At 44.2% G+C, this 19,044-nt stretch overlaps 1 protein-coding gene across 18 annotated transcripts in view; it reads left to right on the forward strand.

Annotated features, from left to right (window-relative positions):
• neb (nebulin) overlaps positions 1 to 19,044 on the forward strand; it is a 330,990-nt gene that overhangs the window by 61,140 nt on the left and 250,806 nt on the right. For all 18 annotated transcript variants that reach the window (XM_070875301.1, XM_070875303.1, XM_070875304.1 and 15 more), the window contains 8 exons: positions 940 to 1,137; positions 1,335 to 1,442; positions 2,662 to 2,760; positions 4,226 to 4,330; positions 8,949 to 9,056; positions 11,115 to 11,426; positions 12,893 to 13,099; positions 18,772 to 18,876. In XM_070875301.1, coding sequence (XP_070731402.1) covers positions 940 to 1,137; positions 1,335 to 1,442; positions 2,662 to 2,760; positions 4,226 to 4,330; positions 8,949 to 9,056; positions 11,115 to 11,426; positions 12,893 to 13,099; positions 18,772 to 18,876 — 1,242 coding nt within the window. The remainder of the gene's footprint in view (positions 1 to 939; positions 1,138 to 1,334; positions 1,443 to 2,661; positions 2,761 to 4,225; positions 4,331 to 8,948; positions 9,057 to 11,114; positions 11,427 to 12,892; positions 13,100 to 18,771; positions 18,877 to 19,044) is intronic.

The following is a 19,044-nucleotide window of genomic DNA, read 5'->3' on the forward strand; positions in this document are numbered from 1 at the left end:
ACTCTGACTAGCATGTGGCACTGGTAGCAATCGTGAGATTACTACTTTTGAGGTCTTACTTTTTAATTTAGCACCTAGCTCCCTAAATTCGTCTTGTCGGACCTCATCCTGTTTTTTACCTATATCTTTGGTACCTTTCTGCACCACGACAACTGGCTGTTCACCCTCCCTTTTCGGAATGCCCTACATCCGCTCCAAGACATCCTTGACCCTTGCACCAGGAAGGCAACATACCATCCTGGGGTCTCGGTTGCGGCTGCAGAAACGTCTATCTATTCCCCTTACAATTGAATCCCCTATCAGTATAGCTCTCCCACTCTTTTTCCTGCCCTCCTAACATTTCAAAGACCCGTCTAAGATCCTGATGCAATCAATCTTAAGTAAAGGTCATCAAGCACTCAGTCAGTGATTAGTTGGCTGTCACATAGCCCTCTCCTGAAAACAGCAGCTCTCTCCAGATAATATTTATATATTCATTCAATCCCAGGTTTCAAGTCAAAAACATTCCTTCAGCAAGCAGCTAATAGATTTTCATCTGAAATTCACAATGTAACAGCCTATGTAAAATTCATATGAAATTTATATCGAGATCTTATAGTTTGAAGCAAGGTGAATTCTGCTTCCATCAATGTTACACCTGCACGACTTCATGTGCCTGGTTTTAGATCGGGTTTGGCAGAGCTGTCAACATCAGAGAGATCGTAGATTTTTACTGGTTATCATATACCTAATACGCCCACTCATGCCAGAAACATAAATGTGACTGAAAACAGCAAACTGAGCTCGTCATCAGGCCAGCAATGAGGTGATGAATTGTTCTCAGATCTTATCCATCATCTTTCTGTTTTTTGTAAACTGGAAATGGCAGCTTTTGTCATGATTCGATAATGTAGATCTCGGAGAAACACAAAATTGACTATATTCATTCTCTCTTTTCAGCGAGCATATAAAAAGGAATATGAAAGAACAAAGACCACATACCACAGTCCACTGGACATGATCAACATTTCCCAGGCCAAGAAGGCTCAGGACATTGCGAGCAACACACACTATAAGCAACCAATAAGTCGTTACTTTATGCCTCCTGACAGTTTGCTCCTGAATTTGGCTAAGAAGTCTTACAGTTTACAGAGTGATGTGAGTATCTAGTTTAAACTATTAGTTTAATCCACATTATTATTACTTGGGCGCAGGATGGTATCTCCCTGACTTACTAGATCAGTCACAGGTTCGAAAGTGCTGTTTGGGGTACTGCTTGAGTCTCAGTATTAATTTATCTTTACCTATCTGGTTATTGGTAAATAATATTCCTTCCTATTGCATTTTCTTAACAGAATGAATATAAAGCAGATTATAACAGCTGGCAAAAAGGCATTGGCTGGGTTCCTTATGGCTCCATGGATGTTGAAAAGGCCAAGAAAGCTATGGATATCCTCAATGAGGTAGGTCGCTGCACAGGAGCATAAAGTCATCTTTAGATTTGACTTTCCCACAGCAGCCTCCAAAAATATAATTTGTTTATCATACAAATCGGTCAGTGGAAATGGAACTCTGGTGGTGGTGTAATCATGTATGATAAGTTTAATATTACATAAATGTCAAAAGATATGCATATCAATGATTTGGATGAGGGGACCAAAGGTAATATATCCAAGTTTGCTAATGATACAAAGCTCGGTGGGAATGTAAGTTGTGAGGAGGAGGCAAAGAGACTTCAAGGTGATATAGACAGCTGATTGAATGGGCAAGAACATGGGAAATGGAATACAATGTGGAGAAATGCGCAGTTATCCACTTTGGTTGAAAAAATAGAAAAGCAGTGCATTTTTTACATGGCCAGAGATTGGGAGGTATTGGTGTTCAGAGGGACCTGGGTATCCTTGTATACGAATCACTGAAAGTTAACATGCAGGTTCAGTAAGCACTTAAGAAGGCAAATTGTATGTTGGCCTTTATTACAAGAGGATTTGAGTATGAGTAAAACCGTCTTACTGCAATTATATAGGGCCCTGCTGAGACTGCACCTGGAGTATTGTGTGCAATTTTGGTCTCCTTACCGAAGGAAGGATATACTTGCCACAGAGGAAGTGCAACAAAGGTTCACCAGACTGATTCCTGGGATGGGGGGACTGTGAGGAAAGATTGAGTAGACTAGCCCGATATTCTCTAGAGTTTAGAAGAATGAGAGGTGATCTCATTGAAACATACAAAATTGTTACAGGGCTTGAGAGGGTAGATGCAGGGAGGATGTTTCCTCTGGCTGGGGAGTCTAGAACCAGGGGTCACAGTCTCAGAATAAGGGGTCGGCCATTTAGGACTAAGATGAGGAGAAACATCTTCACTCAAAGTGTGGTGAATCTTTGGAATTCTCTAAACCAGAGGGCTGTGGAGGCTCAGTCTTTGAGTATATTTAAGACAGAGGTCGATAGATGTTTGGATATTAAGGGAATCAAGGGATATGGGGACAGTACAGGAAAGTGGAGGTGAGGTAGAAGATTAGCCATGATCTCATTGAACGGTGAAGCAGGCTCGAGGGGCTGAATGGCCTACTCCTGCTCCTATTTCTTATGTTCTTATCTGTAAATATGATTTACTATACAGCATTCTATGCCAAAAGCATAATAGCCTCTTCTTAAAAAAAGTCTTAATTTTCTGCAACAGAAAAAGTACCGTCAGCCTCCGGACACCATTAAATTCACCTCAATAGAAGATGCCCCAGAAACAGTCCTGGCAAAACAGAATCAAGAACAGAGGAGTGATGTAAGTAGAACATTCAGAATAACTCTTCACCTCGGCTTACTAGGAGAAATAAGATCCCGGAATGTATCGCAGATATTGCGAAACATGTTTTACTTCTAATTTTAAAACATGCTGAAATTAAATATTTGATTAATGATCATTTATACCGGATCTAACCAATGTTTTTCTGCTGGTGCAGCACATGCTCTGTATACTTCACTAAAATCGCAGGTATGGAACCTCTAAATTAACAAATTCAAGTGACAGACATTTCCAAAAATCAAGCTGAGATTGCGAAATGGAGGAATGGATTGCTAATTAAAGTGAACATTTTGAAATATTTTCTCCTCCTTTCTTTTTAAAACTCCCTGCTCTTTGTCTCCCTGTGGGGTTTACCATGTCGTACATTGTTGTTTAAACCGTGAAGGTGTGCAGTTAAAAGATGCCAAGCTTCTCTCGCAGCTGCTCTTGAGCTAGTTCGAAGAGATAGATGAGAAAAAGATCAGACAGACATTTCATTTTCATTCTGTTTTCAGTGGAAAAGTACTTTGTCTCCATTCCTTTCCCCTCAAACTGAGGATACAATCTCACCCTAAGGATTTCTTTCTTCCCCAAATTGGTCTGGGTTTTTAATCTATTTTTTCGCCTCTCCCAGGAGATCACATGACTTTGGGTGGGGTGGAGAGTATATATTATGATACACAAGGTATCACAATTGTGTGGGACAGGCTCGATGGACCAGATGATCTTTACCTGTCCGTCAATGTTCGTATGTTCGTAAAATAAAATCACTGTACTGCTTTGTTATAGTAAGTGGATTCACCAGCTTTTTGGCTGAAACCTCATGGGCAACCATTGTGCACTGAACAAATACTAGATGCAGGATTTGAACTCTGCTTTTGTCAGATCTTTTGTTTATCCTTCCCCCTTTATATATTTAGATCCTGTCTTAAAAACCTTCTGGCACCTCATCTAACTGTGACCTCGTTGGCAAGTCTTCACCATAACGGCCATCACAGGCAATCCTAACACTCTCCTCATTCAAGATCCACACATACTCGCCTTCTGCAATCACCATATAGTGATTAAGAGGAGGAACTATGGTTGCTTTTTCCCGGCCTCTATAGCACCCTTTCTGCAGCCCTGTCTCAGATAAGTTGACCGAGCATGGAGCAAGTCTGGGACTCTTGCTGTCTGCGTGGCATAGCAGCAGACCAAGTGGTCCCATGTGTTTTGATATTATAGATACAATCCCACAGGTGTAGTAATAATATACAACATTATTACTGACTCACATCTCTGACGTGCACAACATTTATCTGGTCTCCTCATTTACCAGTGCATGTCTGTACATTTAGCACTATGCATTGGTCATTTTTTTTTCCAATGCTGGCAACCTCTTAACTTATTCTGAGCATTAGTTATAACATGCTAATAATTTCTGAATACCATAATCTCACATTTTTGTATTTTTTTTGTGATTTAGATAAACTACAAAGCTAAAGGAGAGAAGATGATGCGCAAGTACACATATCCTCCAGATTTGCCAGAGTTTATTCAGGCCAGAGTCAATGCTATTAATGTCAGTGATGTAAGTACCTTTGGTTAGATCTGTTTAAACGCAGCAGTCACCGTTTCTACCAAATGGAGTTGCAGTCAGCCATGATCTAAATGAATGGCGGAACTGGCCTGAGGGGCTGATTGGCTGTCTCCTGTACTTATGTGGCAATATCCACTCATGAAAGAACAAGTAATGATTTAGAGGTGACTTACATTGAACAGTATTCAAAGTGCAGCTATTTGAATGTCTCAAATGGTGCGTATAACATATACCTGACATGCACATGCAAATTTCTATGACATTTGGGCCGGGGTTTTCTGCTTGTCTGAACCAGCCAGCACTTTCCCTCATTCCATGGACAGGAAGATCACAGGCTGCCTAGCGCAGAAGCGGGAAACCCTTGGCCTTCGACTCCAGATTGAACCAATCCTTGTTTCAGAGGTTAAACACAATGGTCTGGATTGGAATTAAGTTTTTTTTAAATTCTGGAAATAAAAAACTGGTATCAATAAAAGTGACGGTGATGCTTTCAGATTGTCTGTAAGCCAGCTGCTTCCTAATGTCCTCTGGGAAGCAAACCTGCCGTCCTTACCCGGTCTGGCCAAAACATGACTCCAATCCCACACCAATGTGGTTGACTCTTAACTGCCCTCTGATGTGGCCTAGCAAGCCACTCAATTGTATCAAACTCAGGGCAGCTAGAGATGGGCAATTAATGCCGGCTTTGCCAGCGATGTCCACATCCCAAGAATGAATATGTAAAAAAAAACTCTTTGGTATCCGGATCAATACTGCCACCAGATTATTGGGCCTTTCTTTCTTGGTCGTAGCAGTTAGTGCCAAATTCCAGACGCTCTCTTTGCCTTTAATAAGAGAGGGTTACCACCAAAAGGGCTGGACACATTATGAGGGGAGGAGGGCGGGTGACATCCAATAGGACAGCAATTTCCCATTTTCATGGTACTAGAGTTTGGATTTGTTTTCTCAATGTGCCCCTTTCATTGTAGAAAGGTCTCCTTTCTGTCAGATGTGACTGTCATCAAATGACGTTTGAGGATAGTGGAAATAACAAAGATATCCTTATCTGTTCAAAATGAACCTCATTTACTGCTCAGTTGTAATTTCTGACCTCTACGCATCTTCACCAAATATTCCAAAAATGAAAATCTGCTGCAAAATCAGAAGTTCCGCAGACGGACACTTAAGTATTCATGGCAGTTACTACCTGCAGTGCCAAATGACTAAACTGGGTGGTACTAGATTTATCACTGGCCGAAATCCAGTGCCACCTGACCACAGCAAATCTCAGGCCACTCTTGCTGTACCATTCACAAGGATTAAATCAAGAAAGACATTCTGTTTTCATTTTCTCTCCATTTCTACATATTTTCTCCTCTATTTTGGTTTCCCCTGCACCATTCACTGTTGTACAATAGAGAGAACAGACAACCTCGGCCTTCAACTTCAGACTGAATCGATCTCTAGAGGATAGAGGATTAAGGGAGTGATCTGATTGCGGTGTTTAAAATGTTAAATGGTTTTGATGGGATAGATACAGAGAAACTATTTACCCTGATGGGTGAATCAAAACCGAGGGGCCAAAATTGCCCCTTTCTATAAGGCCTGAAAGCAGCGGCCACAGGTTGATGCGAACTGGTTGCCGAGTCTCCACGGAGGGCCGCCATTTTAGATATTGCCCTTCTTCAGTTTTGGAGCAGTATAGGGGATCGCCCTCCCCCCACCCCCCCCGGCCCACTTTCCCGCCGCGTCGTGCACGCGCCGACCCCTTACTGAACGGCAGTGACCCCTTCCCGAAATTGCCCCGTGGGAAATTGCCGCTGCCGGTCGGTGCCATTGACAGCTTTTGCTGTTGGCACCCTTTCTGTGGCTGGGCGGCGCGGGCACCCTTAAAGAGGCCTGGCTCAAACCCTCCCTGGTGGCCCAGTATTTGTCACTAAAGTGGCTGCAGAGTTCGCAGCGGCTCTCCCCTTTAACTGAAGGGGAGGGATGTTGTGACGCACCAGCGCGATGACGATGACTTGGAGCATCGGCCACTCTGACCCGCCCCCATTTCCGCTCCGCTAGTGGTGGCTACTCCAACCCGACCTCATCTCCGCCCCGATGATGAGACCACTTCTACCTCACTCCAAAAAAACCCACCAAGACCTGAATTTCTCCAGATTGTCCACCTCATGCATTGGGGTGGAGGGAACCCTTCAAAAAAGGTAGGTGCACCTCATTTGGGGCGGAGGGCAATATATTCTTGAAAATAGAGCTGGCCCATTTAGGAGGGAAATCAGGAAATGCTTTTTCACACAAAGGCTAGTAAAAAAATCTGAAATGACCTCCCACAAAGGTTGGTAATTGCTGGGAAAATTGGTGCTTTTAAGACTGAGAGCAATAGATTTTTGTTAGGTTAGGGTATTAAGGGATATGGAGCAAAAGTAGGTAAATAGAGTTGAGGTACAGATCCACCATGATTGATCTGAATGGCAGAGCAGGCTCTAGAGGCTGAATGGCCTACTCCTGTTCATATGTTCCTAGGCCGGTACTGCTCTTGACTTGGGAGCTAATACCTACCCGAGAGTAACCTAAGATGTTCTCTTCCTTGCTCAAAGGAAGCTTTTGACTTTCATTCAGCATCTCTCTGACAGCCCATCTGAAGCCAGGAACTTGGTAAAATGATGGGACTAAAGGTGGACAAGTCCCATGGCTTTCATCCAAGGGTCTTAAAAGAAGTTGCTGCAGAGATAGTGGATGCATTGGTTGTATTTTACCAAAATTCCTTGGATTCTGGGGAGGTCCCAGTGGATTGGAAAACAGCAAATGTAACGTCCCTGTTTAAAAAAGAAGGCAGACAGAAGCAGGAAACTACAGACTGGTTAGCCTAACATCTGTCATTGAGAAAATGCTGGATTCCATTATTAAGGAAGCAGTAGCAGGACATTTGGAAAAGCATAGTTCAATTAAGCAGCATCAACATGGCTTTATGAAAGGGAAATCATGTTTGACAAATTTGCTGGAATTCTTTGAGGATGTAACGAACAGGGTGGATAAAGGGGATCCAGTGGATGTGGTGTATTTGGATTTCCAGAAGGCATTCGATAAGGTGCCACATAAAAGGTTACTGTACAAGATAAAAGTTCACGGGATTGGGGGTAATATATTAGCATGGATAGAGGATTGGCTAACTAACAGAAAACAGAGAGTCAGGATAAATGAGTCATTTTCAGGTTGGCAAACAGTAACTAGTGGTGTGCCGCAGGGATTGGTGCTGGGTCCTCAACTATTTACAATCTATATTAATGACTTGGATGAAGGGACCGAGTGTAATGTAGCCAAGTTTGCTGATGATGCAAAGATGGGTGGGAAAGCAAATTGTGAGGAGGCCACAAAAAAATCTGCAAAGGGATATAGACAGGCTAAGTGAGTGGGCAAAAATTTGGCAGATGGATTATAATGTGGGAAAATGTGAGGTTATTCATTTTGGCAGAAAGAATAGAAAAGCAAATTATTTTTTAAATGGAGAAAAATTGCAAAGTGCTGCAGTACAGAGGGACCTGGGTGTCTTTGTGCATGAAACACAAAAAGTTAATATGCAGGTACAGCAAGTAATCAGGAAGGCAAATGGAATGTTGGCCTTTATTGCAAGGGGGATGGTGTATAAAAGCAGGGAAGTCCTGCTACAACTGTACAGGGTATTGGTGAGACCACACCTAGTGTACTGCGTACAGTTTTGTTCTCCTTATTTAAAGAGGGATATACTTGCATTGGAGCTGTTCAGAGAAGGTTCACTAGGTTGATTCCGGAGATGAGGGGGTTGACTTATGAAGATAGGTTGAGTATGTTGGGCCTATACTCATTGGAGTTCAGAAGACTGAGAGGTGATCTTATCGAAACATCTAAGACAATGAGGGGGCTCGAAAAGATGGATGCGGTGAGGATATTTCCACTCGTCGGGAAAACTAGAACTAGGGGGCATAGTCTCAGAATAAGGGCCCGCCCATTTAAAACTGAGTTGAGGAGGAATTTCTTCTCTGAGGGTTGTAAATCTATGGAATTCTCTGCCCCATTGAATATATTTAAGGTGGAGATAGACAGATTTTTGAGCGATAAGGGAATAAAGGATTATGGGGAGCGGGCAGGGAAATGAAGCTGAATCCATGATCAGATCAGCCATGATCTTATTAAATGGGGGTGCAGAGCAGGTTTGAGGGGCCAAATAGCCTACTCCTGCTCCTAATTCTTATGTTCTTAATTCATCTCTGGGTGGAGGAATGTTAGGCTCAGATGCATGTTGTCAACCTGTTCTACAGCACATCAGTCACAATACCAGATCAAGTGATTTGACATGCAGCATTCATCAATAAATAACACAAATTTCCGCACTTATCGTATGCTATTGTGCGACATGGACACAGTGACTTTGACAATTTCTGAGTGGATCTAAGGGATAGCTAATAGTCTACTCTAATTGTCAGCAATGCAGCTGATTAAGATACTTTTATTGAATCATCATGCATGCTGCACGTCAGATAATATGTTAGTTCTATTCAATGGGTGTTTCATTCTTATTTTATATAGTTCTTAATTTTGTCAGCATGACTCCTTTCTGAATAATTTAATTAAAAATAATTTTCATTTTCAGAACTTCTACAAGAAAGCATGGAAAAAGGATTTAGCAAAAGGTTATCACCTCACCTTTGATGCTATTCCAATTATTGCTGCTAAATCTGCCCGACATAATGCTAGTGATGTAAGTATACAATCTTCATATTTTACTTTTAATTGCACTTTATTATAATTCTTCCCCATATCATTTTATTCCAATCCTTTCATTCCTCTTGTGCCATGTGGAATGGATAAGATAAGACAGAAATAAGGTTGATTGACAAGGTAGATGTCGAGAGGTTTTTTACCCTGGCTGGAGAATCTAGAACTAGGGGGCATAGCCTCAGGATAAAGGGTCGGCCATTTAAGACTGAGATGAGAAGGAATTTCTTCACTCAGAGGATCATGAATCTTTTGAATTATCTATCCCTAAGGACCATGGATGCTGAATCATGGAATATATTCAAGGCTAAGATAGATAGATTTTTGGACTCTAGGGGAATCAAGGGATATGAGGATTGGGTGGGAAAGTGGGCGAGGTTGATGATTAGCCATCAACGGAGCAAGCTCGAAGGACCGTATGGCCTACTTCTGCTCCTATTTCTTATGTTGAAGTTATTGAACTTGGACAATGAGTATAGGACTAGAGGACAAAAATACAAAATTCACAAGCCTGGTGCAAAAGCTTTTTCTGATAGGGTAGTGGACATGTGGCACAGCTGCCCTGACAGAGTATTTTGATCAATTTTCATTTAAATCGTTATAAAGGAGACAGGGCTATACCACTATAAGGCCAATTCTTTATAAAGGAGCTGGGTTGGTATCTGTTGGGAAGGAGGACTGAGGATTATAACAATATTACTACCAGTGTTATCCAGGGGAGATGGGGAAAGAAGTTAGTGAGCTACGAAGTAGGGGATCAACCTGTAGCAGTGGAGGGAAGTCCATGATGGAATGAACATCCGTTGGCCCAAAATATCCTCGTGCTCCTGACACTTCACCACCGCAAGTGTGGCAGAAATCGCGGGTAAAGGGCGTTTTCGCTGCACTTCCGATAAAGTTACGGTGGCGGACTGGGAGCAACTGCGAGGAAATCCTGTGCCGCGGTCTCTGGATGGAGTGGGCTTGATGGACTGAGTGAGCATTTCTTACTCCAGACCGTCTCATGTGCCATGTTCCTGTTAATAGGTTTTGGCCAAATAGCCGAGATCTTACTTATGTTTTTCTAAAGGAGGCTGACAAGAGTGGCCCAAAGTCACTCTTCCTTCAAATTTCCCTTCCATGTGGCAAAGTGCATGAGGGATAATTCTGTGATGCTGGACCAGCAGCAGGAAATTTTTTTCCTCCAGGAAGTGTGAGTTGGTGAACTGGGGCCACGTGTTGTGGGTCTGCCTCCAACCCACGCTCACTGTGAATGCTTCACCCTGCTGGGAGCTCAGGGTCATGAATCTACCCAGGCAGTTTCTACTCAGACCCTTTCCCTTTATAAGCTGGAGAGAATGGGTGTGTAATTGAAGACTGGGACTTAATACAGCTCTACAGAAACATCAACCCACAATGCCATCAAGTCAATGAGTGAACAGATTGCTGGCTAACATATTCTAAGGTTTTTTTTTGCAGTGACAGCGTTGAAGAATGTACAATTAAAGGAGTTTAATCAAAAAGATTAGAGTCAGAAGAAATATCCTTCAATGACACCAGTTTAGTAAATGGCCTTCAAAATTGTTCTTTTTAAAGTAGCATGCAGATGTCTTTGGAAAATTCTTTATCCACTATTTTAACAGAGATAATATTCTTACGACATCACTAATAAGCACACGACACACAAGATGGCTCTACAGAAACTGTCATCATGTGACCTTGCCACATGATCCTTTATTATTTACATCAGTAGTTGCATTACCACAGTAATCCACTAGATGGAACAGTAGTCCATTCGGGGGCGCTCTATTACAATTGAAAATAAATATGTTAAAGCCGCATTAAACCAGCAGACAAGACATTTATTTTTGAAGAGCCCAATTTCAATGCAAAGGTCATAGTGTTTATTGAGATATTGTCATTAATTGCCTACAAAAAACCATGGCTCTTAATATATTTAACTTTGCATGTACCTTTATTCTAATGGTGAGGTTGTTCTGCTAATGAGATGAGTAATCTTATTGTAACATCTCCTACTGTAATTTGAACCATTATTTCACAGGTCAAATACAAGAAAGCATATGAACAAGGGAAGGGCAAACACGTTGGCTTCCGCAGCCTGCAGGACGACCCTAAGCTGGTGCATTCCATACACGTAGCCAAGATTCAGTCTGACCGTGAATACAAAAAAGACTACGAAAAGAGCAAGACCAAGTATCACACACCGGTGGACATGTTCAATATTACTGCTGCCAAGAAGTCCCAGGACGTGGCCAGCAACACCAACTACAGGCAGATGATCCACAACTACACGTGTCTGCCAGACACCATGAGCGTGGTACTGTCCAGGAACATGATGGACATACAGAGTGACGTAAGTCACAATGTTAAATGAGAAATATGATGTCTTGCTTTCTTTCTGTGGGGAGCACTGCAGGCTTCCATCTCCAATCAGGACGGCTTATTCTTCAGCGCTTCAGCATGGCTCAGTTGGTAGCACTCGTGTCTCTGGACATAGAGAGGGGTGTAAGTCAATTAAGCAGAGAATTTGAAAACCATCTCTCTTGAAATTACTTCAAGTGAAGTTGTGAATAGATGAAAGTTACTTATCTTTCTTTGCTCGAAGTAAGAGCGTCAAATCTTAATAACAGAAATTCACTGAGATTAGCAAATTAGCTCTTTGTATCAGCGGATTCTGCAGCATTCAGGATGGATCCATTCCATGCACATATCCAAGGTGCAGACAGAAATTAATCAAACAACTTACATTTATATAGCACCTTTAATGTAGTAAAACATTCCAAAGTGCTTCATAGGAGCGTTATCAGACAAAATTTGATACAGCCACAGAAAGAGGTAGTAGGGTCCATGACCAAAAGCTTGGTCAACGAGATAGGTTGTACGGAACATCTTAAAAGAAGAGAGAAAGGTGGAGAGGCGGGGTTTAGGAGAGAATTCCAGAGCTTAGGACCTAGACTGCTGAAGGCACGGGCGCCAATGGTGGGGCGAAGGAGATTGGAATACCCAATGCCAGATCTGGAGGAACATAGAGCTCTTGGAGGGTTGTAGGGCTGCAGGAGGTTACAGAGATAAGGAGCAAGGACACTAAGAAGTGCAAATTCTAGCTTCAGCAGAACAAAGAATCAAGTCTGCTCCAGGGAAATCAAAATCTCTGTCAGCAGAAAGTCCAGTAACTGCATGCAGTCAAAGGATCAGGGCCAATGAGGAAGAAAATCTATATGTCCAGCAAAGATGAACTTGTAATCTTGCCAGTGAAGCATAAAACCATTTGAATTAACTCAGTCATTGTTGTGTAATTAAACTTTAAATGAAAGGCCCTCATATCTGTGTTTGTGAATGCATAAAAAGTCCTTTAGCTAAATGTTTGTTAAAAAGAGGACAAATCCTTACTTGTTACCTATGGGTTGTTAACTTCTACACGCACAGCATTTCATCCCGATAGCCTGTTTCCTGAGGTGGGAAAGTGATGGGGGATAAATTCTGTGTGGCACCATTGCGAATGCTGAGTCTTGCGAGAGAGGAGCTGTGTAGGAGGCAGGGCTGTACCACTACAGGGCCAATTCTGCAGCCCAAGCTCCTGTCCAGTGAAGCTGCACACTGAGAATGGAGCTCACAAGATTTACCGTACGTTGCTCTGTTCTTGAAAAATTGTAACGGTGCTATTCTCTCACCATCACTGTTACGAGGAAAATTAGCACCTACAACGTGATCTCCTGCCACTTGGTAAAACTCCTGAATAAAATGTTTACTGTTCATTTAATAGCAGTGATGGCATGATTAATATTCTACATTTGAAATTACTTCTTCTTTTCTTCAAAGAACCTCTACAAATCTGATTATAATAACTGGTTTAAAGGCATTGGCTGGAGCCCCCTTGGTTCGATGGATGTGGAGAAAGCAAAGAAAGCTGGCAAGGCACTCGATGAGCACAATTACAGGCTGCAGCCTGGCACGCTCAAGTTTACCAGTGTGCCTGACTCAGTGGAAATGGTGCTGGCTAAAACCAATGCACTGCAGCTCAACGATGTAAGTGGATCTTCACAGAATATCAGACGGTGTTTGTATTCCATTTCACATTTTTCTCGTGTCCTTTTGCACCTCAATGGTTTGTGCGCTTGTTCCCCTGAGTTTACCCGGTGGTCCCGGAGGTTCGGAGATGTCATGTATCTTACATTATTATATATAACTGTATCCTAACATGCTATACATGACTGTAATAAGATATGACCTGTAACCACCAGCATACCTTACCACCAGGGGTGCACTTGCAAGAGACAGGTATATAAGGACAGGTCTCAGGCAAGTGCAGCATTCCAGAGCTGTGAAATAAAGGTGCAGGTCCAGAGTGACCTTGACTTCACTACATGCCTCCTGTGAATCTGTACTGCGGGGACAGGACTTTACAGTGGCGATGGGTTACGGGATTACAGAATCCACAGAATGGCGAACAACGGATCAGATGAAAAGTACAATGCGGGAGACAATTGGGAGGACTTTATAGAAAGGCTCCAGCAAAGCTTTGTAACCAAAGACTGGTTAGGCGATGATAAGGCAGACAAGAGAAGAGCCCATCTCTTGACCAGCTGTGGCTCGAAAACATACGCTTTAATGAAGGATCTGTTGGCACCCGAGAAACCAGCAAGCAAGTCGTTTGAAGAATTGAGCACACTGGTAAGAGACCACCTGAAGCCAGCGAGCAGCCTACACATGGTCAGACACAGGTTCTACAACTACAGACGCTGTGTGGGCCAGAGCATACCCGACTTCGTGGCGGAACTTCAGAGGTTGGCTAGTTTATGTGAGTTCTCCAATGAACTGAGGAGAGAAATGCTGAGAGACTTTTTCATTGAAGGAATAGGCCACGTAGGCATATTCCGAAAGCTCATAGAGACCAAGAACCTGACCTTAGAGGCAGCAGCACTGGTTGCACAGACATTCTTGGTACGGGAAGAAGAAACGAGGTTAATTTACAATGCAGGTACGACAACTAACGAAATATCGGAACAAGAAGTTCACAGCACTAAACAAGCTGCTACCCCCACACACAGACAAAACCGGGAGAACAGGTTCTCGACTGCAGGCAGAAGCCATCAAGGGCCACAGGAACGGCCGTTCACACCTCATCAACCCACAATGCGAGCAATCAACTACAAACTGAGAGAAGCTCAAGAGAGATCAGCCAGACGCAGCTCATTCTTTGGGAACTCTTTGAACAATGGAACAGGTCTGTGCTGGAGGTGTGGGGGCACTTGTCAAGGGGATGTCAATTTCAGCAGGCTGTTTGCAGAAATTGTGAATATACAGGGCATTTGGCCTGCATGTGCAAAAAAACGGCAGCTCAGCTGGTATACGAAACGGATGGGTCGGAAAGCGGACCAGAAGATGGTGGGGACAGCACCCGGGACACCGATGTACAGCGGGTCAACACGATCAATGGCTCCTACAACAGGACGCCTCCTATAATGATGAGGGTCCTACTCAACGGGATATATGTCAACATGGAGCTGGATACGGGAGCGAGTCAATCTCTCTTGGGGGCTCAACAATTTGAACAACTGTGGCCGCATAAAAGAGACAGACCAAAACTCACAAGGGTCGACACCAAACTAAGGACCTATATCAAAGAAATCGTACCAGTCCTCGGCAGCGCCATGCTCTCTGTCACACACAAAGGGACAGTGAACCGACTTCCCCTGTGGATTGTCCCCAGAGACCCCCCAGCACTGCTGGGGAGAAGCTGGCTGGCAAAACTAAACTGGAAATGGGATGATGTCCATGCCATGTCATTAGAGGAAGGGACCTCCTGCTCAACAGCTATAAAGCGATTTGAACATCTCTTTCAGCCAGGTGTGGGCACTTTCAAAGGGGCCAAAGTCAAAATCTACATCACACAGGATGCTAGACCGGTCCATCACAAGGCCAGAGCTGTACCCTATGTGATGAGGGAAAAGATTGAACACGAACTAGACAGGCTTCTGCGGGAAGGCATTATCTCACCTGTGGAATTTAGCGACTGGGCAAGTCCCATCGTCCCAGTCATGAAGCCTGATGGATCTGTACGAATCTGTGGGGACTACAAATCTACCATAAACAGAGTCTCCCTACAGGACCAGTACCCGCTGCCCAGAGCGGAGGACTTATTTTCCACATTGGCTGGAGGTAAACTTTTCTCAAAATTAGACCTCACATCTGCGTATATGACGCGAGAATTGACCGAGGAATCCAAGCTACTCACCACCATCAACACACATCGAGGTCTTTTCATGTACAATCGATGCCCATTCGGCATCAGGTCAGCAGCTGCCATATTCCAGCGCAACATGGAGAGTCTGCTCAAGTCCATCCCGGGGACGGTTGTATTTCAAGACGACATACTTATCACGGGCAGGGACACCGACTCCCATCTCCGTAATTTTGAGGAAGTACTAAAGCGGTTGGATCGGGTAGGCCTACGAGTCAAGAAATCCAAGTGCCTGTTTCTCGCACCCGAGGTTGAATTTTTGGGCAGAAGGATTGCCGCTGATGGAATCCGCCCAACAGAGTCCAAAACAGAAGCAATTTGCCTGGCACCAGGCCCCGGAATGTCTCAGAACTGCGCGCCTTTCTCGGGCTACTCAATTACTTTGGGAACTTTATGCAGAACTTAAGCACGCTGCTGGAGCCTCTCCACGTGCTACTCAGGAAGGGGTGCGATTGGTTTTGGGGGGACGCCCAGGAACGCGCCTTCAATAAGGCACGCAACCTTCTGTGTTCCAACAGTGTTTTGACTTTCTTTGACCCAGGTAAAAATCTAGTTCTCACATGCGATGCGTCAGCGTATGGGGTCGGGTGCGTTTTGCAACATATCAATAGTGCGGGCAAATTACAACCCATAGTTTATGCCTCCAGGTCACTTTCGTGGGTGGAGCACGGGTACGGAATGGTAAAGAAGGAGGCGCTCGCGTGCGTGCATGGTATTAAAAATATGCACCAATACCTTTTCGGGGCCAAGTTCGCATTAGAAACTGACCACAAGCCCCTCACGTCCCTCCTATCCGAGAGCAAGGCAATAAACGCCAACGCCTCGCCGCGAATTCAACGGTGGGCACTCATGCTGGCATCCTACGACTATACCATAAGGCACAGACCAGGCACAGACAACTGTGCCGACACGCTCAGCAGGCTACCACTGGCGACCACGGAAGGGTCTGACGAACAAGACTGTGAGATAGTCATGGCAATCAATGCCTTTGAGTCCACAGGTTCGCCCATGACGGCTCGCCAAATCAGAGCCTGGACGGCCAGCGACCCCACGTTATCTTTAGTAAAAAGATGTGTCCTAACCAGTGACTGGGCAGATGCCTGCCCCGAGGAATTAAAACCCTTTCACAGGCGCAAGCATTAGCTATCACTACAAGCAGACTGCCTGATGTGGGGCAGCCGAGTAGTCATGCCTCTGCGAGGCAGAGAGGCATTTGTCTGGGAGCTCCACCGCGAGCACCCGGGGATTGTTCTCATGAAGGCCATAGCCAGATCCCACGTCTGGTGGCCTGGTATTGACGCGGACTTGGAGCTCTGCGTCCGAAGGTGCACCATTTGTGCCCAACTCAGCAATGCCCCCAGGGAGGCTCCACTGAGCCCCTGGCCCTGGCCTAGCAAACTGTGGTCGCGGGTGCACGTAGACTATGCAGGCCCATTCATGGGCAAAATGTTCCTCGTAGTTGTAGATGCATTTTCAAAGTGGATCGAATGCACCATTTTAAACTCGAGCACAACCTCCACCACTGTGGAGAGCCTCGCAACCATGTTTGCAACGCATGGAATCCCTGACATATTGGTCAGTGACAATGGTCCGTGCTTCACCAGCGCAGAATTCCAAGACTTTATAATTGACCACGGCATAAATCACGTCAAGACGGCACCGTTCAAGCCGGCCTCCAACGGCCAGGCGGAGACAGCAGTGCAAATCATTAAACAAGGCATGCTTAAAATCCAAGGTCCCACGCTGCAGGGTCGCCTGTCGCGACTGCTGCTGGCATACAGATCTCGTCCGTACTCACTGACTGGGATCCCCCCCGCGCAACTGTTGATGAAAAGGACTTTAAAAACAAGGCTATCATTAATCCTCCCAGACATGCATGAAATCATTGAGGCAAAGCGCCGTAAGCTGACTGAGTACCATGACAGAAATTCGAGGGGGAGATGGAATGAGATAGGGGACAAAGTGTTTGTACTAAACTATGGCAGGGGTCCCAACTGGCTTGCAGGGACAGTAACGGGCAAGGAAGGAAACAGGCTACTGGTAGTACAAATGGACAATGGCAAAACCTGCCGGAGGCATGTAGACCAAGTCAAAAGCAGATTTACCAACAACACTGCAGAAACAGAGGCAGACTACAATGTGGAACTCGCACAACACCTGGTGGACAGATAGAGGGAACAACCTGAGGAAAGGGCAATCCCAACAGACAGCCCAGGCGAGTCAACAACAATCACACCAATCGAAACTGACAGCCCAGGCGAGATACCAGCAACCACACCCAAAGAAAAACTGACACCAAGGCAAACAACTGAACCACAATTCAGACGCTCCATGTGAGAGTGTAGACCACCTGAGAGACTGAACCTATAAAGACAATAAGACATTATTATATATAACTGTATCCTAACATGCTATACATGACTGTAATAAGATATGACCTGTAACCACCTGCATATTTTACCACCAGAGGTGCACTTGCAAGAGACAGGTATGTAAGGGCAGGTCTCAGGCAAGTGCAGCATTCCAGAGTTGTGAAATAAAGGTGCAGGTCCAGAGTGACCTTGACTTCACGACATGCCTCGTATGAATCTGTACTGAGGGGACAGTACTTTACAGAAGACTTGTGGTCCTGGGCCTCTGTGCGAAGGCCTGTGTAGAGGCCCACATACCCCAGAGATGTATGCACTTCCTACGCATCCCTGGGATCATGCGGGCCGGCCCAACCGATCCAAATAGGGGTATTCCCATTCATACTTGTGGTGAGTTGTAACTCACCATATGTATGAATGAGAATAGCCCAAAAACACACAACTATTTAAAATATATATTTTTTAAACCAGTACATATTTAAAATGAATCAAAATGAAATGTAATTAATTATTTAAAATGAAAATGTTATTTCTGAAAAATAAATTTACATATTTTAAAAGGTCTAAAAATAAACTTAAGAACATTAGAAATAGGAGCAGGAGTTGGCCACCTAGCCACTTGAGCCTGCTCTGCCATTTAATAAGATCATGACAGATCTGATCATGGACTCAGCTCCACTTCCCTGCCTGCTCCCTATAATCCCTTTACTCCCTCATCGCTCAAAAATCTGTCCATCTCCGCCTTAAATATATTCAATGACCCAGCCTCCACAGCTCTCTGGGGCAGAGAATTCCATGGATTTACAACCCTGTTTAGGCCTGTAGTTCCATTTCCTCTGTCCACCTTTGCTGGAAGAGGCTTCAGGTATCTTGGACCCACTCTCTGGAACTCCCTTGTTAAACACCTCTGCCTTATTACGCCACTACCCACTTTCAAAAGCCTCCTCAAGATCTATCACATTTGACGATAATCTGGGTCATCTCCCCCGACTCCTATTAATGCTCGGAATCCTTGTGACATTTACTGCATGACACATGCTGTATGAATGCAGGTGTTGCTCTTGTTCTGACTTGGTTTTATTTTGCAGAAACTGTACAGATCTGGAGGAGAAGAGATTAAGCACAAGTACACCTTGCCCTCAGATTTTCCTGCGTTTGTTCAAGCTAAATGCAATGCTGTCAACTTCAGTGATGTAAGGATTTACCTACTTGAATTATTCCTCAAGTGTGTTACAAGTTGATTGATATTAACCTTTTGAGTGCTAGGATAGTGTAATGCATTTCTTTCATGGGTTTTTTGCTTAAGAATTCATAGTGTAATGACTCAAGAGTCTGGTTACTGTAATCTCACTCAGGTGCAG

The sequence above is a fragment of the Pristiophorus japonicus genome, chromosome 3 (genome assembly GCF_044704955.1).
Source record: "Pristiophorus japonicus isolate sPriJap1 chromosome 3, sPriJap1.hap1, whole genome shotgun sequence".
Taxonomy (NCBI): Eukaryota; Metazoa; Chordata; class Chondrichthyes; family Pristiophoridae; genus Pristiophorus; species Pristiophorus japonicus.